General features: G+C 51.6%; 5 protein-coding genes across 6 annotated transcripts; 3 read left to right on the top strand and 2 right to left on the bottom strand.

Annotated features, from left to right (window-relative positions):
* Window positions 1–512: 512 nt before the first annotated feature.
* Window positions 513–1,544, top strand: AAFC00_007286 (uncharacterized protein; the record flags this gene model as incomplete). Its single annotated transcript, XM_069347361.1, has 1 exon — window positions 513–1,544. One exon carries the CDS (start codon window positions 513–515, stop codon window positions 1,542–1,544), a length of 1,032 nt encoding a protein of 343 aa, XP_069201969.1.
* Window positions 1,545–8,598: 7,054 nt separating this feature from the next.
* On the bottom strand, window positions 8,599–9,509 carry AAFC00_007285 (60S ribosomal protein uL14; the record flags this gene model as incomplete). The annotated part of the gene is made up of 4 exons (XM_069347360.1): window positions 8,599–8,709; window positions 8,878–9,124; window positions 9,287–9,337; window positions 9,499–9,509. 4 exons carry the CDS (start codon window positions 9,507–9,509, stop codon window positions 8,599–8,601), a joined length of 420 nt encoding a protein of 139 aa, XP_069201968.1.
* Window positions 9,510–9,916: 407 nt separating this feature from the next.
* Window positions 9,917–11,752, bottom strand: AAFC00_007284 (uncharacterized protein; the record flags this gene model as incomplete). The annotated part of the gene is made up of 5 exons (XM_069347359.1): window positions 9,917–11,257; window positions 11,306–11,387; window positions 11,450–11,529; window positions 11,586–11,617; window positions 11,671–11,752. 5 exons carry the CDS (start codon window positions 11,750–11,752, stop codon window positions 9,917–9,919), a joined length of 1,617 nt encoding a protein of 538 aa, XP_069201967.1.
* Window positions 11,753–13,080: 1,328 nt separating this feature from the next.
* Window positions 13,081–13,991, top strand: AAFC00_007283 (uncharacterized protein; the record flags this gene model as incomplete). Of its 2 annotated transcripts, none has more annotated exons than XM_069347358.1 (4): window positions 13,081–13,291; window positions 13,389–13,558; window positions 13,630–13,736; window positions 13,796–13,991. In XM_069347358.1, the coding sequence occupies 4 exons, from the start codon at window positions 13,081–13,083 to the stop codon at window positions 13,989–13,991; spliced, it is 684 nt and encodes a 227-aa protein (XP_069201966.1). The 2 variants fall into 2 exon arrangements, with proteins under 2 accessions (XP_069201966.1, XP_069201965.1); XM_069347357.1 differs by having other exon boundaries at window positions 13,195–13,291.
* Window positions 13,992–16,708: 2,717 nt separating this feature from the next.
* Window positions 16,709–21,112, top strand: AAFC00_007282 (uncharacterized protein; the record flags this gene model as incomplete). Its single annotated transcript, XM_069347356.1, has 3 exons — window positions 16,709–20,174; window positions 20,230–20,940; window positions 21,039–21,112. The coding sequence occupies 3 exons, from the start codon at window positions 16,709–16,711 to the stop codon at window positions 21,110–21,112; spliced, it is 4,251 nt and encodes a 1,416-aa protein (XP_069201964.1).
* Between the last annotated feature and the right edge of the window lie 83 nt (window positions 21,113–21,195).

Genomic DNA, 21,195 nt, shown 5'->3' with positions numbered 1-21,195 from the left:
CGAAACAGGAAGCTGCGAAGTTCGTACCATACATTTATGCTCATGGTGTCCTATAACGGCCCGCAGATACATGGTATAACAGTGGTAAGCGGGTGTGTAGTAGTAGGTGAGGCATGTGTGTGCGAGTCTCGGAGCAAACACGAAGTGTCCATGTAGCCCTGCCGTACTGGTATTGTACCTAGGGTCTGTTATTCCCTACCTTCTTGCGACCTTCTGCTTTCTGTCTACCTCTGTTTCTACTTGATTGCTTCGTGCTTCAATAGCATCAACCGAGGACAAACGCTCTCTGAAGTCATTGAGAGTTCGCTCGGTTAAATAAGAAGGTGAGGTCTACATGACATAGACGCTCTTCGATTTCTCGCCACTGGAATCCTTCAAGAAGAGTCCAATAATTCTTTCCTTCTTTCTTCGTTCTACTAGTTCTTCTTCTCTGCTCGAGCCGACTTCATCTCCAAAGTAACGATATCAACTATCATCTTGGGTGACTCATCTAAAGATTTTTGCCAACAAGCATGGCTCCACAACTGAACATTCCCCCGGGACCCGCACTCCCACCGAATCCCCCTCCCCCAGGCCAGACTAAACCTCTTCCTACCCCATCTAAGAGCGGCAAGATTGCTTTTGCCGTACCAAACACAGACTTGGAGTCAGAGACATGGTACAGCATCTACGGCGAGTTGACGGCATCAACCATTCCCTTGATATGTCTTCATGGCGGACCAGGCATGGCCTACAACTATCTTCTCCCCATCTCACACATCAGCACTTCTTCTGCCCCAGGAGGAGGCAGACCAGTGATCATGTACGATCAGATCGGATGCGGTAACTCGACTCACTTCGCCTCGAAAAGTGGAGACGAAAAGTTCTGGACCCCGTCTTTGTTCATCTCAGAACTCCTGAACCTGATATCTGCCTTGAACATCACTACCTACGATCTGTTAGGTCAATCATGGGGCGGCATGCTAGCAGCCACTTTTGCCGCGAGCAGCTCACCCGAGCAACTCAAAGGCCTGCGGAAGCTTGTCATCGCCGACTCGCCATCAGACATGCACACTTGGGTTGCAGTCGCAGACCTCCTGCGCAAGCGCCTGCCGTCTTCGGTGCAAGAGACCCTGACACGTCTGGAAAAGGAACAAAAGACCGAGACGCCCGAGTACGAGCAAGCGATGATGGTCTTCTACGAGCGCTTCGTCTGCCGCGTCGTGCCTTTTCCAGACGAACTCACCCAGACCATGGAACAGCTCGCCAAAGACCCCACGGTGTATCACACGATGAACGGGCCGTCGGAATTTCATGTCAGTGGCAGTCTCAAGGACTGGTGCATCACTGACAAGCTGAGGAACATCGATGTCGAGAGCGTGTTGTTGGTCAATGGACGGTTTGATGAGGCGCAGGACGTCACCATGGAGCCGTACTTTAGGGAAGTGGGCAAAGGCACGCAGACGAAAGTCAAGTGGGTCAGATTCGCTGAGAGCAGCCATTGCCCGCATTTGGAGGAGACGGATGCGTTTGTGGAGGTGGTAGGCAGATTTCTGGAAGGGTGATTCTATCGGTCGGACTGATTGTTTCTTTTCTTTTGGTTCTTTTGGTGTGGAGCAACGAGTGCATATGGTTTCATACTCCTTTCTTTGTTCTTACTTATACATATCTTCATCTTCCTATTTAACAGTTCAAGGCAACAGAGACGTCTTTCCAAACGCTCTAACTATGACGATGACTACATAGATGCCACCGCAGCACAAGCATCAAGTCAGGCCCTGTTCAACATACTCTGAGTAAACATCAACCAACGCATGACGCGAAGCCATATTTCCCCAGCTCTCAGTGAACATCCGAGTCACCAATTCAAAAGCTCAACCCTACCTCTCCTGCTTACGCACTACCCCAGGAAGCCAAAGAGAGGATGACCAAGGGTACGGACAGGGTCCCCCTCAATCCCCCTCGCAATTGTGCGTATCCCTCTTTCGAACATACATCTTCCTCACAACACCCACTCGCCCGATCACTACGAGCACATCATGTCTACACGCGTATCATTTACAGTATACCAAGCGTCCGACTGCCCCAAGAGCAGACGTCTAACCAACAAACGTAACTTTTTCCCATCTACACTCGCACCAGGCACACTACCATCCTGCAGCCTCGCCATCTACGCATAATCAGACATCAGAAAGGCGCAAAAGTCTACATACCAACTCAAGTAATAGCAGCAGTTGAACCGATCCACCGGACCTCACCCGCCGAAACTCGTCCTGGGTGCTGTGGATGGCTAATCCTCTGCGCATTACACACTACATGATCAATCTTTCTGTGCGTGAAGGGAGGCAGGTAAGTCCTTTTACTTGGTTCTTCGTTAGATCAGATCTAGGCTTCTGGAGTCAGGATCTGTGATGCGGGTGCGGTGCAGTTCGGGACTTGTCGAGATGGGGTGGCTAGTGTTGGTGAGTGGTGGCTGAGCCAATCTTCAGCTGAGGGTGAGGAACGTCGTGGCTGGAGAGATGACATGGCTCTCGTGCCTCTTGAAGAACAGGATAGCTGCAAGAATGTGAAGAATGGACTGTCGAAAGCAGCTGAAGGAGGAACAAGGAAGAAAAAGGAAAAAGAAGAGGGAGAAAGACACCAACGAGGCCCTCTCAAATATTTTCATATATCCAATAACGACGACGACAAAAAAACAACCAACCAACTCAATGATGATGATGATGATGATATTACCACTATGCTAAGAATGACCCCCTTTGGACCGATCAGGCAACTGCTGTTGCTGATGACGATGATTTTGCTCTTCTTTCTCTCCTGATGGCTCTGCACTACCACCACCACTACGGCCTACTTCTCCTCTTCCTTGGCTAAGGCCCTTGTTCAGCGCATCCTGCACATCTCCCATACTAATCTCTGCATCACCGTTGTTCTCTCGTCCATCGTGCTTGTCGTTATATTCATGAGCTGCTTGTCTCCGTTGGTCTTCTCCATCCTGTGATGATGCGGGTGCCGCCGCTGCTGTGCTGACCTCATCGCCGCCTGTGTAGTCGGTCATGGTCTCGTCCTCTACGGTCTCAAGATCCATGTCTTCGTCTTGGCCCCATCCCTCGATGTCGCTCAGTAGTCGCACGTACTCTTCCGGTACGAGGCCTTGTTCGCCCGTGTCGGGGTTCATGGCCACGAGCCAGCCTTGTCCGTGTCGGTAGCCGACTTCGATGATTTGACCTTCTTCTAGAGCGAGCTCGTTTGCATTTTCGGGGTGGAAAGTGTAGAGGGCGAGTGATGGACCAGCAAAGGATTCGTCGAGTGATGAGCCGTCGTCATGATCGTGGTGATGATGATAGTGTTGTTGTGATTTCTGATGGTTGAGCGAGTCGTCTTCGTCGCCGTGATGGTGGAGATAAGAAGTCCTCGGCAGTGCCGAGTCGTGCTCTTCTTGTTGTCCTTCTGCGTGGTCATGCTCTTCCTCGTCTGTCGCTCCGGCCTGGAAGAAGCCTTGGCTGTCCAGTCCGGTGCCCAGATGGCTCATGTCCTTCTTTTGCGACTCTCTCCGCCGGCTGTCCCGTTCGCTTCTGCGTCGACGGCTGTTGCTGCTATCTCCGGCGCCTTCTTCACCGACGGCGAAACTCTTGCTCTTACGATGGTTCTTAGTCAACCTGCCCGCGCCTACAGCTTCCGGGTCGTCGCTGTCGTATCCGAAACTCGTCGATGGTAGCTGATCACCTGGTGCGCCTCCGCTTTGGATGCCGAAGACGGCACCACCGTCTCCACCCCAAGGTCCTGCAGACCACATTCCTCGATTCATCTCCCACGACGTTGGCGGGTCGGACAGTCGGCGATCGTAGCCATAACCTGCACCACCGAAGCCGGGACTCGAGGCGTTGCTTTCGCTGTGTGGATTTGTTTCGTATGTAGGGGCGCCATAGTGCAGAGGGTGGAAGGCGGGATATGCAAAGTCGCGGACAAGAGCATAAGATAGCGAAGAGGGGAAAATGGGAAAGACGGACGAGGCAGGCCGTGATGAGGCAGTGCGGTTTGAAAGGCGAGACTGTCGGCGTGACGACGGCGAGTCTCGCGATCTTGCGCGAGGACTCGATGCATTGGCTTCGGGGGAGGCAGCGTTCGGCGCAGCCAGATGTTGCGCTTGCTGCTGCTGAGATTTAGACGATGCAGGAGTCCCCGACGTTGATCGAGCAGAGGTCGATAGGGCTTCTGATCCTTGCGATTGCGACTGAGGCCTGCTGGCTGATGCTGACGGCTCAGACTGGTTTTTTTTTTGTGATGTTAGGACAGATTCAGGTTGCGGTTGTTGATGCGACTTCGGCGGTGATTGCAACTGGGATTGCGATTGCGGTCGCGACTGCGGTATCTGCTTTGTAGACGAAGACGCGGAAGAGGATGTCGGTGAACCCGGAGTCGTTGCGCCTTGAGAGGCATGAGGTGACAGGACGGCCGTCATGGTCGGCGATGAATTATGCGATAGTATTCGCTCCAACAGATGCTGTCGTGGTCCCGACAGTCCCAATCCCCTGCTCCCGTCGCAGCGCGAGCAACTCGGAGCAGAAGAGGTTCGGATAAAGCTGGGGCAAGCCTCTTTTTTTCGCTATCCAAACGATGCGATGCGATTGAGGAGGCGCTCCCGATGTCTACTTGAATTCTACCGAGACCGGTAGGTCCAGTGTAGAGTTACAAGCTGTTGACGGCCGTGACGTTTTTTTGCCAGCGTCTATTCAGTGACTTGTTCTTTTTGACTTTCTCCCCTGGAGCCAAGTGTCTCACTCGTTCTCTGCACTGCACTATAGGCCACTTGTTACTTCTCGGGGGCAGGATACGCGAAGCTTCTTCCAGACGTTAGAAGAGAGAAATCGATGTTTGGCTGAACCCTGCCGGGTCCGATTGTCCTGTTTAATGAGCGTGATGTGATCAAGCGGGATCGAATGCGCGCGTGGCTCCCCAGCGACTAGTGATAAATGTATGGGTGGCTAATGATCGATGAACGGCACCTATTTTGACTTTTCGGGAAGGATTTCTTAGGTGCAACGGTAATGTACCTCTGGCGTTTATGTCCGCTCAGTGCCTTTTTGCCCCAACTTTGCCGTGATGTCGAAGGGAGTTTGTATAGCAACAATGATCCCAGACCGTACCGTCCAAGTAGCTTACTATTGCGGCAATCACACAGTAGAGCCCAGCTAATGCCCTGTGGTCGGTGAGCGGTCTAGTCCACCGGGTCTTGACTAAAGATTTCCCAGCTTTCACTGACGGTCTGGAAACCTTCGAAAAGGTCGAGACCCGCTTTGCCGCCTGTCGTTCCTTTTTGCTTTTGGATATTTGGAGAGCAACGCGATCCAGATGCTTTGCTACGTCAATTGCTCTGTCCAATCGTATTTCTAAGTATTTGTGTGCTTGGGTGTGGCAGTGTTGCTGAGGCAGAGAAATTGATGACCACCAAAAATTGAATGAGGGCTTGTTGTTGTTGTGGGTGATGTGGAGCAGAAAGTTGCCGATCCCCTTGAGCCAGGCGTTCACCCTATATGAATATGTATACGCAAAAGCGCCCGCTTGTGTTACGTGCAGCTTGTCAAGCTTGCAGGGATAAAAAAGGCGGTGCGAAAGAGTTGCAGAGCTATGTGTTGGTTGAGCCGGGAGCGGAGTCAAGAAACACTCAGAAAATAGATGATTAGATGATTTGCTCCTCCGCTGCGGTCTAAGCTATACGGTTCTTTTTCTGCTTGTAACGCTTTCTGGCAGAGCAAGAAGGCAACGATTAAACTAGAGTCCCACTTCCTTTTCATGCATAGGAGATGATGAGGCTGACGCGCGCGCAATGGCCGATGCCGTTGTTTCCAAGCTCGCTGGAGCGTAGTAGCTCGTAGCGTATTGAGTGATTGGGAAATCCGCCGACCTTGAATCAACTCAAGAAATCATGGGCTCCACTTTTAAGAGGCGGCGTTGTTGTATCAGTACAGCACCTTAGTCCAAGTCTACGGCCAAGAGGGAGGGAAAACAACTGCTACTGTAAGAAAAGTGTGCGTGCGCGCTTGCGTCGCTGTTGCGTCGCGTCTGCCTGGGTCTTTGGCGTAAATGTGAATAAGATAAGCCTTCCTCCTCGCTCTCGCTCTTCCGCGAGTTTGCAGACCTGTATATAAAGAAGTAATAAGGAAAAGGACTCTGTGCTTTTCTTGATATTGTATCACAGTGAGTCTTGGTCAAAAACAGTCGTACTCCATATAGCCGGCTCCGTTTGTTTTGCTGACTGGAATACTGTTCGGCATCACTTTGTCTAGATGTCGAATGGAGACACGGCATATGTATGGTATGTGCGTGCGTGCGCAAGTACGTGCGTGTGTGTGCCCGCGGCGTGTGGGGATAGGAAGGGATGAAGATGTGACTTCTATAAATAGAAGCAGTTGCAACCGCTAGTCACGTAGGATAGTTGTACTTGCATCTACTCATCTGTAGGAGGAGACCGCCGTAGGATGCCTACAGTGAGCAAGTCTTCCCGGCCATTCGATTCGTCTCTGCATAGATTGAGTCTCGATTACCACCGAGGACTAACGCGGCTCTGTATCGATGCTGTCATCTCGAACCTTTTTTCCTCGAGCAGCTTCCAATTCATCCCCTTAGAGAAAGGTTTTTTAGGATAAACAGAGTAGGGCTTGTTCGGCAGTATCGTTGAATACGATTTGATACCACGTTTCCACGAGACCAGAACAACAACCTTACGGCAAGCCTCTTAATGGGGTAATCTCACCGACATCAAGCTCTGCCTGCTGTGACAAATGACGCCGAAATGGTACTATACTTCCCAAATCAGCTGATGACAGCGGTCGAGAAGAACAAAGCGGGGAAAAGCAAAGGAGTTAATTCGTGATCACGGTGAAGCTATAAACACGCCCCTGGATAAATACATACGATACCCACAAGATGGAAGAAAAAAGTTTATGTGATTGCAAGGCACAGTAATTAGGGTAGATAGGTACTGTACTTTAGGCAGGCATCATCAGCACCGACTGACCGTCATGTCTGAAACGGCTCTGCATGGCGTTCTTCCCATCTGTTTCCTCATGACCCATCTGTTGCAATGGCAGCCGTTTCTGTAATTCTGCCGCCAGCAGTGCTCTAGTGTGCACGATGATGATGGAAGGCCTACCTAGTCATGCGGCTTTGCGGGCCTGGAACGGATTGGTGGGATTTCGTCCATCAGGGTGATGGCTAGCTATCATAGCCTCCTATATGGATCTCCTTGCGACCAGTAGATGCCTGCCGAGGAGACAGCGCACATGTCAGATGGTGCTGAGCACACCGGTGTGAGAAGTCCAGAGGCGAACCTCGAAATAACATCTCGTATTGGGATAGATACCTTGGATATCTCGGTATTGACATTATTGAAGACTTGCAAGGCACGTAACGAGGGGCAAACGGAACAAAAACACAAGGCATCATGACTCGAGCAACTCGAGCCAACTTGCAACAGCTTCGAGCTACTGTACACTACCAGTGGCGGCAAGAAGCAGTAGCATTAGCAGCAGCAGCAGCAGCAGCGTAAGTCTACTGTACATGACTATCCCCGTATCACTCTGGAACACAAGATAAAAGAGACCAGGATAGCCCACAAAAGCGCCCACCTTTCTCATCATACAATACATGGTAACACAATCAACGGCGGACTGTATCAACGAGGTCCGAACAACACCGCCGCAAGCGCACGACAGACCTACCTTAGCACATATAGATAGTGAAAAGCAAAAATACACGAACATCATCAGCTCTCACTCCGTTACACTTTCCTGTGATACGTCGTCGACGTTTCAGATTATGCATGGCTCAGGCGAGTGCAAAAAGCCCCAGGCTCCTTCGGGTAGATCATTTTTCGAAGATGGGCAACTGTGAACGGTGTTTCGGAGGATGAGATGCAGATGGCTTGTCGTGCATCACACTAGGATGTATCAGGTACGGCTGCCTCGATGTGGTTGGTCACCTTGCTGTTGTGCCTTAGCATGATCAATGATAGGGCGTGGGCTGGGGGGTCTAGAAGAAAGGTTCTAGACTTTGAAAACCTTCCTCACATCCTTGATTCTTTGGGCTGTGGTTGTCTCATGTGGATTACTTGATCGGAGATTGGCAAACTCGAAGTCTGGACATATGGTCGAGTACCGGATGTGATCCTGAAAACCAAATATCGACTCGTTCGTGAAGATCAAACCCAGAGGGTGTCACTGACAGGCAGTGAAGCTACTCGGCAGCACACTTGGCAATATTCGTGAGGAAACTGACAGAGACACGCATATGACATGTTAAAAAAAGGTATCTTTCTTTTGAAGATTTTTTGTCGCATAAAGTCGCCTGCTAGCTGCTAACAATCATTCAACAATCCCGGAATGATTTTTTGCTTCGGTTATACGCCAGTAGTCGTCTGCGACAGATTGACCCGCGCTTTACTCGTTCGCCTTGTATGATTCATCAATTGCTTCGAAGTAAACCCCCATAGCCGAGCATAGCAGATACGCGCGAAGCAAAAAGTTCGTCCCTTTTTCAACTGCGTATGCCCAAGAAAAAATCCCATGATGCGTTTGACAGACCGTCTCTTATCCTCCCGAACCCAGCGATGAGGCCAATCTACATGACAACACCAGAGTTGGAGGCGATACGGGGCCAGAGCTCAGCGGCCTCCTTTCCGACGGGACCAGTGATGGCGGATCCCTTCATCTCACCCTTGGGATTGACGATCTGTTGGTGGAGAAATTAGCATGACCTCGAAGACGACTTTTAGTATGTCGCGATATGGTTCTTTCGTTGCCCAGGCACTCTGATAGCTATCCCTCCATAATCCATGCAGGTCTGCATCTTGCCCCGGGCAACAGAAGTCCATTGGAAACACAAAGATCATGTACATACCACACCGGCGTTATCCTCGAAGTAGAGGTAGATACCGTCTGCGCGTCTCCAGGGCTTGGATTGACGGACAATGACGGCAGGCATGACCTTCTTCCTGAGCTCAGGCTTTCCCTTCTTGACAGTGGCCATGACCATGTCACCGACACCACCGGCGGGGAGACGGTTAAGACGGGCACCGAATCCCTTGACGGAGATGATGTAGAGGTTACGGGCTCCGGAGTTGTCGGCGCAGTTCATGACGGCACCGCTGTAGAGGTTGTTCGTTAGCTGGTGAGTTCGTGCAAAAAGGAGCGAGTCGCAGATGTGTGGACAGTCGTGCGCGGGAAGTGTCTATCGATCGAAAGGGTGTGTGTTTGTGCGGTATGCGGCTCGCGGGTGTCCTCGACTTTGAGATTGGATAAAAACGTACACAGGGAGACCGAGGGTCATCCTCAGCTTGTTACCGGAAGTGGATCCACGTCTGTATAGAGATACTCGTGTCAGCAGCCTGCGTCTTTCTTTTCTCTTTTGATGGCCTCCTCATCCAGCTTTTCATCCATTCCACAATGGTTTTTTCTGCCTTGAAGTTCTCATCGCCTCCGACCATCCATCTCTTGCAGGAGTCTCCGGGAATGTACGCACCCTCTGCCCATTTTGACTGATCTGTTTGGTTGGCGTTAAAGGGATAAATTGACAAGGGGTCGCTTCGTCGCTGGATGTCGAGAAAAGTGGTCGCGGTCGAAGATTCGATTTTGGCCGCGATGCCACATTTCGGCTGGAGTGTGTGCCCGCCAAGACAATAAAGTGTCCGAGCGTCGACGTGAAGTCTTGGCGTCGGTCGAACTTCTCTTCGTAACGCCGTTCTTATTGAGGTCGAATGCGCCAAGAATGGTGAATCTGGTAGGTGATAGTGCTGTCGCTGCCAGAACAATAGATGATGTCTTCCATAGAAGCAATCACAGGAGGAACACAGTTGCTTCCGCTGAAAAGAACACGCCTTTTGGATTACTAATACTACAAAAACATTGACCGTATTTATCATATCTACCACAACGCAAGCTTAGCCAAGTAGGTCATCCATAGCCCCGCCAGTCTTGCGACCTTGTGGAGCTGAGGCAGCTGGCGAGGAAACGGTAGAGGTACCTGTGTTGCCCCAGATACCGGCACTGGCTTTCTGCTTGGCCATGTCGGCCATGGTCAAGCCCTTGTTGGCTGGCGCAGGTGTCGTCTTCTTGGTGATGCCGCCCAGAAGGGAAGCAAATGCGTCGCCACCCGCAGCGGGCTTCGATGCACTTGCGCCCACAGGTGACTTGAAGCCAGGACTGGCTGCTGCTGAGGTCGGCTGTGATTGCGTGGGCTGTACGGTCACTGACTGGAAGTAGTTTGGCTGGGTGGCCTGGTATCCCGAGGGTCGCGACTGGTGGCCCAATGCAGGTGACATTGTGGGAGACATCATGGAAGACATTCCCGGTGCAGGGGTCGATGACGCGCTTGTGATTGGGGATGTTGTAGAGATGATGCTGCTGAATGCATCTCGGTTGAATTGCTGAGGCTGGGGTGCAGCAAATTGTGTGTTCATGTTTGTAGATATCGGTGGAGGTAGGGAACTGTAGTTGGGCTTTGGGGCAGCTTGCGCGAGAGGCGCAGCGGGTGCCGTGGCAGGAGCTGCAGATTGGAAGTCGTCAAAGTCGTCATCATCTGCACCGCCAGATTGCAGCAGGCCAAAGTCGCCATTGGCAGGGGCCTTGCCGTTTGACGTGTTTGAGGTGGCAGGGACAGGTGGGGTCGAGATGGTTGCGGGTTCATCATCTCCAAAGTCGAAGAGGTCAATCTCAGGCTCCTTCGGTTTCGGTGGCTCTGGCTTCTTTGCTGCTGCCTTTGTCGAGGTCGATCTGGCGACGTCGGCTTTCCTTCTCCCAGGTGCGGCGACTGCGCCTTCATCGTACTCGTCATATTCTTCGTATCTCTCCCTGCTTCTGCTGCTCGAAGAGGCACCGCCGTAACCCTCGTCATAGTCCTCTCCCTCTCCACCAAAGCCGCCGCCGTCACCGTAGACCTGCCTGGTGGAGCCACCGTAGGTAGCACTTTCGCTCCCAAAGCCGCCATATCTGCTGGAGGATCCAGAAGACATGCCACCGCTGAGCCCAGCACCGCCTTCGACACCGCCGTATTTCTTCTTGTTCGCTCTGGCCTTCTTGCGCTCTGCTCTGATTCTCTCGACATCGCTGAGCAGATCGGTAAGCTCCTTCGACCTGTTGCGGACGTTTATTCCTTGATCTTTGCCGTTGGGGTCGATGTAGTGGAATTGGCGAAGCATCTTGATGAGGGCCAGGTGTGATCGAACATCGTCAATCACGCGCTCAGAACCGTTCTTGATGAGAAACTCAAGGAGTTGAAGAGCCTGTGGGCTGTCAGATGCTGCAAGTCCCTTTCAAGTCGTCATACCGACCTTGTAGATCTGTCGCCATTCCTCGGCCGACTTCTCCGTGAAGCGCTTGTAGATCATTGGCATGATTTCGTTAAGTAGTTGGCTATAGGTTCCGTCAGACGCTGTGTGGGAGGGCTTCAATTGACGTTGTTGTGGGATGCGTACTAGTTAAAGGTGCCATTTGCGATGTCCTGCATCATTGTAGATGATGCTCCCCAGGGTTCGTTGTTTGTTGCTTCTCGGACCTGATACAGTGTAAGGGGGTGCTTTATGTACCGAGACTCAAGTGCGAGTAGCTGACCTTGGATTCCATCTCGGTATAGTTCATGACAGCTATAAAGGCATCAGTCTGGGTCGCGACACGCAGTGCTGGCACCCCTATATACCATTTTGTACTTTACGCACACCGGCCTTGATGTCGTAGAGCGACAGATTGGCCACCTGCTCCTTCAGGCTGTCGAAATTCATGATGCCTTGTCTCAATGCTGGGATATTGTGTCGGGGGTGTTGTTTTGGGCTTATGGCCAGGTCAAGGTTGGGTTGACTGGAGATGCCGTTGCCGATTATACCGTTGCAAACAAGACAAACAATCACGAGAAGGGGCCAGCCACTGTTCGGAGTCAGTGTCCAAGGTAATTACTCGAACAGCTCATTGCAGTAATCTCTCGAGGTACAAGAGCTTCTACATCGAGCGCTGCAGCCTCAGCCCATATCATATATACATATTTATGATCATTAAGTAGGCTAGAATATTGCGCAAGTGGTAAAGTCGCAGACTATAGTAGCGCCCTTTCACGTGTTTATGTATAGGTAAGGTAGATTGTGCCGCTCTCTGCGTCAGATTGTTGCAGCACAGCTACGATACACAGATAGGAGGCTATATCTATCAAGGCACTATCACAGATCTTACCATACAGGCCACGATCTCCGTAGACGTATCCGAACGGCGATTGTGCCTTGCTGTTGTGACCGTGAATGCCCCAGAAACAAAAGAAGCACACGAGAATCATTCTATGACGACCTCGAGCCACGAATTCTGACCAAGCCGAGAGATGGGTCTAAGCTCCAGCTCCAGGGACACTCGAGCTCTAGTAGAAAAATCGTCGTCCCGTCGAACAGCGAGAAGCACCGTCAGTCTAAAAACGATCATTGCTCTTTATTACCTGTGGAAACAGAACTTCTAAAGCTTTCTCGAGCTCCAGTACGTTGTACTATACCATTCCCTTCGATCCAAAAGGTATGCGAGCGTCCATGGACGCCAATGCGGTTGAATGAAGTCTAACGAGCCTTACACAGCTCCAATCAGCCCCCCTGTACAATAGCGGTGAGTGAAGTCCCCAGCCTTTTTCCGCGAGAGAGAGCAAAGGAAGGTGAGATTCGCCACGCCATGTGTTTGGGAGGAGGTGTGAAGCTGGAGCTGAAGCTGAAGCTGGCTGGGAAAATGGAAGCACTGGAGTGTCGTTTCCACTGCAAGCCATCTGCTACCTTACCTGCCTAGGTATCTATCAGCTCCCGCCGAATCGATTCTTGCTCTCGAGTGGATTGCCTCCTGACTTGGCATGGCGAATCAATCGCCTCTCCCCCAATCTATCGCTGCACTGTCATTCCACCACATCCACAGCCCATCCTGGCGTGCACGGCCTGTTTTGAGAGGGTGGCCCAGGGTGCACTACGGGTACAAGTACAAACTGTGGATGCACAATATTAATGGGACAGTTGTCGTAGTGACGTGCCCGAGCTCGGCTGACGAAAGGGACCAGCCAGCAGTGCCCCTCACCACCCCACTTTCTTCAACCATGAACTGTTTCCGAAAATCTCTCTCAACCCCCATCACCTCTACCTTCAAGCCATCTCTTGTTCAACAACTCCGCACTTCTCCCATCAGATCTTTCCATTCCACAAACGCCAATATGACTATCAAGTGTTACTTTGACTGCACCTGGACTGGTCCCCAGATCAACGTTGACGCTTCTGGCCGCAAGACCTCCAGCGACGACGCCATCAAGGGTGAGTGAATGATGCAGCAGCAGCAGCAGCAGCTTACAGCTCTGCAGCCAAGCTCCACACGGATTAATTTGCACATGGACTGACAATGTCATCACAGAGCGCTCTGGCCGCATCAACTTCGAGCTCTTCGACGATGTAGTCCCCAAGACCGTCGAGAACTTCCGCGCTCTCTGCACTGGCGAGAAGGGATTCGGCTACTCTGGGTCCAAGTTCCATCGCGTCATCCCCGAGTTCATGCTCCAGGGTGGTGACTTCACCCGTGGCAACGTGAGTGGTTGTCTTTCATTGTAAAATCTCAATAAAAAGGCCCTTCACTGACATTTGTTATTTTCTATCAGGGCACTGGTGGCAAGTCCATCTACGGTGAGAAGTTCGCCGACGAGAACTTCAAGCTCACCCACAACAAGCCTTTCCTCCTGTCCATGGCCAACGCTGGTCCTAACACGTAAGTTGCTGCTCTCGCTGCTCGTTGGCATGTCATATACTGATTACATTTTCTTATAGCAACGGCTCTCAGTTCTTCGTTACCACCGTCGTCACCAGCTGGTTGGACGGTCGCCACGTCGTTTTCGGACAGGTCGTCCCTGGCGACACTGCCTCCATCAGCGTCGTCAAGTCCATTGAGGCTTGTGGCTCGTCTTCCGGTGCCATCAAGAACAAGGGCACTCCTCCCACCATCACTGCCGCTGGTGTCAACTAAGCGCATCCATACAATTTTGCACTAGAATAATCTGGGTCGGACGGCAGCTTTGGGGGACATTGCATATGAGATATGACAGTTTCATCCAATGGAGGCTGGTAGCGGCTTATATTTCCATAAAAGCGTCTTTGAGTGGATCGAATATTGAAAAAATATGAAAGCCCTGCTTCCTCCAACTTGTTCGCCTCTCTGTTGCTTTTCCTGTTCTTCGTGATGCATCGCGCCAATTTTGCGAGTGCTGAGGGAGATGTAACATACTTGCGATGAACATGTGTAAGGTAACCTTAGCAGTGTGCTATATAATTCATGTGTCGACACGGAATTTGACGAGGACAGCACCGGCGCTGAGCACGTAGGTCCTCGTTCAACATCATCGCCCTAACAACTTCGGCGAGAAGACTAAAGCATTTAGCTGCATAGCATCATACATAAAGCCACATGTCTTGCCTCGACAAACACCTTTCGATTGATATCTGCACAGTCCCGTTGCGGTCAAGAGAAAAACAAATGAACACGATCAAGGACCAAAGACAGGGTCGCCCTCGATCGAAGCTTCACGAGTTTGACGGAGCCCTCCCTCTCTACAATCATACAGCTTCGATGCAGTGCATACAGTATATCAATAACAAACGCCAAGGATTCTCGCAGTCACTGTGATTAGCATTTCACTCGACGGTTGAGTATGCTGGAGGTCGACTGCATCGTCGAGATTCTGGTATGTACATGGTGCTGCTACATAGCTTTATATTGCTGGGCTCTTCTCTGCCCAGTGCTACTGGTTTGTACATAGATAGCACGCATGGTATGCGCCTACGAGCGCAGATGCAGGCTACTATATCATCGTGTTAGTCCACTTCTCATGTTATTTCACATTTCACCCCATCTATCAAAACACTCGCGAGCGTCTCATCTCTGAGAACCTATGGAGTCTAGGTCGATAGTCTGTCTGTCCCACGCGAAACACAAGGGCTGCAAATCTGTGTGGCACCTTTGGGTCTCGTGAAACGGAGTAGTGGTCTATATGTGAGAAAAAAAAACGACGGCATTCACGCTGCAGTAGTGAACCGCTGGTAATTACATTTACAGTTTGGAAATTCGACCGCGTCAGGTGTGTGCTTCTCACACATATCGAAGTGCGATGCAACAAAGGGAAAGAGAGCGCGAGCTCTGAACCTTGATATCATGGTGCATCTTCTTTTCTCTATGGCGCTCATTGCAAACGCCATGCATACAGCACTGTTTACCCTCACAACAAACAGTATTTCTCACTCAAGCTATCCATACATGCCCGACGAAATTTCGCGTTCACGCCGGGTCCGGGTCGATCATCATCGACTAGCAAAGGAATAAGGGGTGCCGCCGCGGGCCCGGGTTGGTGTGCTCCAGAAAGTCTTGATCTGAAGATTGTTGGTGCTTGCTCGCTCGCAAGGGCATTAGATGTTTTCGTTCTTTCTATATTGCGCAGGGCACAGTATGTGGTTGGTTGGCTGGCGAAGAGTCATGAGTGAGCTGTAAGGCTTGTGTTGTACAGTAGAGTTGTTTCTGTTAGGTCTGCCCTCCACACTACGTCTATGTCCGTGACACTGGATTCATCGCAAGGTGTTGTGTTTCACCAACTTCAATTCTACTCAGGTGCGCGGATGCGACGTGCTGCCGCTGATCCAAGAACAAGACGAGCAAGGCAAAATAGCCACACTGCGAAAATGCTTGTGTCAGGACTCGAAAAAGCCAATGTGCGATGATCCAATTAGGGCGATGGCGATACGAACGTTTCGGCCAACAATAGACTACGTGCATCATAAAACGCTGATATGCTGTATACAATAAATGAAATTGCCTCGAGAGAGATTATTATCAGCGGGATGCTGCCATACAATTGTTTGCAACGCACGCGCCTGTGGTGACGAATGGCAGGTCGTAGCTCGATCCAGGGTCCGACGAGCTTGCCAACGCCTTTCGTTTGAGAATGGAAAGCCAAAACAAAGATATGGATAACAACTACCGGCAGGTCTCATGGAGCCTACCTTGATTGTGCAGATGCAGTGAGAGCAAGGACACCAATCCACAGATCTCCATTTCAAGATGGTTGACCCGTCGACACCTCGCTGTCAGTACCGGTCTTCTCCCACATGTCTCGGTAATGATAAAGGGCTCGTACATGGAGTTTAAATGCTTAATTTATTCCTTCGTCGCTTGGCGAGTAAGGTACCCTGGTGTTTGGCGAGTGATTGTGAACAAGTGGCTCTCACTACCCACAGGTATATCGTATCGCATCATATGGCATCGTATCTGCATCGTGCCTTGAGAGTGACCTGCCTTCTTTAATTCTTACGTCGCAACTGGCGGCTGCGCTGTTTGTTGCAATGACCACGTCGTGATACTCCAACCAACGCCGTCTTCGTCATCCCCGATCCGCGCTTCTGAATGTCAACGTTTCAGTTGATCATCTCTACTGAGAAGACAAGTCGAGTGATCGAACCAAACCCCCAAAAGCGGATTCTGCCTTCTGCGCCTTGCTTCACATCCCGGCATCAAGTCATGTCATGAAAGTGGACCTTTCGTTCCCCTCGTCAGCACCATTCATTTACAGTTTCGGTGGATAAACAAAGCATCCCGCTAACTGGTCCCTTTACCCCACAAATTACTGTTCGTGCAATCAACACCCAATCACCGCCATCACATCCCAAACTCTCCTTGTATAACAGTATAAGCCCTTCATGGCAGATGAGGCGACGACGTCAAAAACAAAGCTGAAGTCCAAATGGGGCAAGCTGTTGTCCAAAGACAAGTCCAACAAGGGACACTTCAAACTCAATGAAGATGTTGTTGACTTTCTCAAACCATCCACGGACAAATACTCGACCACTAGCGACAAACAATACGCTTCGTCAGCCCCGCGTATCGATGTCTCCTTGACACATCAATGGCCAGACGCCAAAGACATAAAAAATGCGACAGGAGGGACGGACAAGTCCAGCGGCTTTCTGTTCAACGGAAAGCCGAAGAGGAGGAAGAATCTCGCCGTAGCATTTGTCAAGAGCGTGCCTGAGATCATTGGAGAGGGGGGAGACGAGACAGAGACTCCTGTCATTGAGGTTTCGAGAAGGAAGGCCAGGCAGCCAAGATACTTCTCAGATCAACGTCCTCCGAGCTCACACGCCGGGAATCATGCACCTTCTGACAATGCGAGACCTGATCTACGGCAGAATCAAAATCATCCCTTTAGTCCTCAACCTCGGGATCCTTACGCCAGGCCTGATATGCATCGTGCTGCCACTTCTGTCGGCGAGACTTCATACCAGACACAACATAAGCCTCCACAACCTCAACCTCTGCCATTGGAGCAAACCAGCCATGGACACGAAAATCATCATGACCCACCTGAGCCGCGGCCTGGCATGCTGAAGCGCGCCCCCACTACTTTCACCTCGGAAGACGATTGTCCTCCAGAAACTCCGTCTACTGACTCTCCTGCTGTGCCTCATCTACCGAAGAATATCCTTGCCTTTGGAACCCCCTCAAAAGAGGAATCCGCTCGAGAGAAGGCGTCCTACACTCCTCCTCAGATCGTGACACCCCCCCCTCAATATTCGTCCCCTACCTCGCCACCCAATTCTTCCCCAGACGCTCCGCGAAACTCCCCATCGAAACTGTTTGTGGAGAAAGCACAAAATCGTCTGGATGCCGAGGGACGAACCTTCCGTCGCGTTTCTCGCCAGATTATCAACGATGAAGACCTCGAAGATCTTAGAAGTGTATCCAGTAATGATACGGGCTCTTCTCCACCTCGAGCTCCATTCTCACCCGATCAGCCAGCATTGAAAGCCGCGCAGGAGTACCAGGCGCTGGCAGAAGGCTTTATGTCACCTGAGAGAGAACCTAGCCTCGCCAGTCGTGATACACCACCGGTGCGAAACTCGGCCGGAACCACACGACCAAGCCTGCATAGCATCGATACTGCTCCATCTCTGCCACCACTGTCGATCTCGACAGACTCTCGCAGTCCGCTCATGCGCATTGCGCAGATTGGCATGTCCAGAATCGACACTTCTTATGAAACGCCTCAAAACCATATAGACAATCTTCTATCTCCACCAGACTACTTCAAACAGCAGCAGGTTCGATCACGAGCGCTCTCTGACGCCGTGGCACCCTCCACCCTCTTGTCTCCTAGCTCCCCCACCGCACCTCTACCGATCAATAGGGGCCTCCCAAGTTTAGATCATCTGCAACCCACTGCGATGTCACATAGCATCACCCAAGGCATCACACCTACACCAAACCATGCGCCTATGGAAGGCTATTTTCCTGCACCACCCGCTCATGGCACGCCTCCAACAGATGCTTCCTCACCATATCTGCCACCTGCGTCGTCCCCCGCCATGTTACCCGCAGTGTCACCCTCGATACCCCAACCCAGATCACCAGCAATGTCTCATGCTGCTTCACCTGCCTTGCCATATGAGAAGTCACCGGCGATGTCTCACGCCCCATCGCCCTCTCCTCCACATGCTGACTCGCCCCGAGCACCTTCTGACCCTCATCAGCATACGAGATCGTCTTCAAGAAACTCTCAATACGCCACTTTCTCGCCGACCAATGCGCAGAAAGATTCCGCAGAATATCTTGCGTACTCGGACTTTGACTGTCGTGTCGCACATATGAGGGGAGTCTTCCGTCTTACCGCCGAGCGCGAGCATCCCATGGCATCTGTGACACCGCGTCAGTGGCTCCGGGCTGCCATTTGGTGGTTACATAAAGGCCGAGCTGGACTTGGCCAGGTTGTCAGGAATGTGCCGCGCGGACCAGACGGTAAGCGCAGAGAGTTGCTCACTCAAGCTCATGTTGACGTCGCCAAGACCTGGTGGATTCTATCCGATCCTCTGGATGACATTTACTCGCCTGCCAGCGAAGCTGCTTCGGGGACGAGACACCTCGAACGAGAAATTGATGAGACACGCTCTCATCTGCGCTCTTTGATGCTGTCCATGGCTCGGAATAAGGTCATGCCTCCACGCCAATCTCTTATACAGGGACAGGACACTACCATCTGGATTCACTACCCAAGATTCGCGCCAGACGCAGCATCACTGCTTCGCGGTTCGACATCTCTGATGATTGAGGACATCCCTGAGACCGAGCCAGTTGAAGCACTTCCGGCGGGCGACGACAAAAGCTTTTTCTTCTACAACAGAATGTTCGTCAGTGTATCCATAAACACTGATGAAGCGGAAACGGACCGAGTGGTACTGCCCTGTATACTCACAATGATGCGTGCGAAGACCGATTTCCAGCCTACTATTGTTATCTCCAGTCAGATCGACCTCGTCAATGTGCATGTGAAACCTGGGGATGGAGGATACAACAAGGGACCGACGTGGCACGATGTTTCATGGAAAGCACGCTCACACGGTATCTACGTACGGCTACCACGCGGGTTCAACCTCAGCATCGAGTTTCAGGAAAGTGATTTCCGTGGGCTATGGAATATGGTCGAGTACACGAGGAATATCGAGGGGAGCCTGAAGCCAAAGACCGACGAGAGATTAGTGCATAAAGTCGGGTTGACGGAGTTGCAGTATGTGGATTCGTCGAATCCTCATGCCTTCCCCAGAGATCGTGTGAGGAGCTGCAGCGCATTCATCTTCGAGAAATCTACCACACATCGAGAGGGCACTGGGTCGAAGAGAATCCACAAAGGCTTCCGCCTGCTGCTATTGACGAACCCGGTCAACAAAACGCTCAGCAGTGTCAACCATGAGCTGTACGCACACTCACCGTTGCTCTTCGAAGTATTGGGTAACCCGGCAGCTAAAGAAGCTCCGGCGTTGGTGATCCGGGTCCGAGAGCCCAAGCGGTCGTGCAAGGCTTTGTTGTTCTTCAGTCGCGGTGGCGATCGACAACAGCTCTATGATGTGTTGAATGACAGCATCGTGAACCCGAATGAGGCTGTCGTTGGCAAAGCATTGTTGAAGAGCTGCACTATCGAGCCAGCGTCAGCAAGCACCCCCGGCAGCATCTTACCAGGAGGCGGTGCACTAGAGTCTTTGAGATGGGATGCGGCACGAGTGATCAATACTCCCACAGCGAATGGGCAAGAGTCTGGCGATACCGTGCTTTCCGATAGTCTGAGAATTGTGGCGAACCACGGACTTGGCGGAGTGACGGATCGAATGAACCTAGGTACGTGACATTTTCTTTTTTGTTACCTCTCGAATTTGCTGACAGTCATGACTAGGTCCTGGTGAACTCCTGATCCGATTGCCGGTCCAGCAACCAACCACGCTGCAAATCCTGCGAGCACCTCAAGAAGACATGACGATCTCCGTCGACACACGCAGATGTCCACCCCAGCTCCCACAAGACCTATCCGAGCTTATGCGCCTCGTCACGACAAAGCCAACAGTCCGCTCCATAACCTTCTCGTCGATAACCGAGCTCCACACCTTCCAGACGGCGCTGACAAAACACACCGTCCGCTTCGACTCAAGCGTGTCTCTGTTCGCCATCGCTCGACGAAGAATGGTCGTGCCAATCTACAAGAAACTCGAAACGAACCACGTGCGGCTGCAAGTGCTCACGCAAGGCGCCGTGACGCAAATCGCCGCGTTCTTCGAGGACTACAGCTACGCGGACGCGCTCATTTTCCAAGTCAAGCCGTCGGACGTGTTCGAAAAGGCCAAGGGCGAAAAAGGCGCCAAGTACTGCGTCAAGCTCGTAGACGCCAAGTTCACACTGCCGAAGAAAGAGAAAGATAAAGACCACGATGGTGGTGGCGGCGGCGGCGGCGGCGGCGGCGGCGGAGGTGGATCAGATCACCATGACGAAGAAGAATGCTTGGACGCCGCCGGCTGGCCCAAGGGCGTCAAGCGTAGGTTCGTCAATGTCGAGGGGCTCGAGTATGCCGAGGAACACGATGATATCACGATTGGGTTCGAGAGAGAAGATGGTGAGTGTTTTTCTTTTTTCTTTTTCCCCTTTCTGTTTTCCCCTGTTTATCTTGCCAACCAATGAATGGGATTCTGCTGATTTGGTTTTTCCTTCTAGATCGAGACAGGTTCTGCGAACAGCTGCCGGCAGCAACGACGACTAAGAAGTTTGATCTCAGGAGAAAGATATGAGCTACAGTAAGTAGCTTTAGGCCAGGCTAGGCCGATTCCGAGTCGAGTTGTTGGAGTTGTAGTGTAGTGCATTGGAGTGGACT

The sequence above is a fragment of the Neodothiora populina genome (genome assembly GCF_041146345.1).
Source record: "Neodothiora populina strain CPC 39397 chromosome Unknown canker_contig_9, whole genome shotgun sequence".
In the NCBI taxonomy this organism is placed as follows: Eukaryota; Fungi; Ascomycota; class Dothideomycetes; order Dothideales; family Dothioraceae; genus Neodothiora; species Neodothiora populina.
The sequence above is the reverse complement of the archived record's forward strand: the minus strand, read 5'-3'. Positions and strand labels throughout refer to the sequence as shown.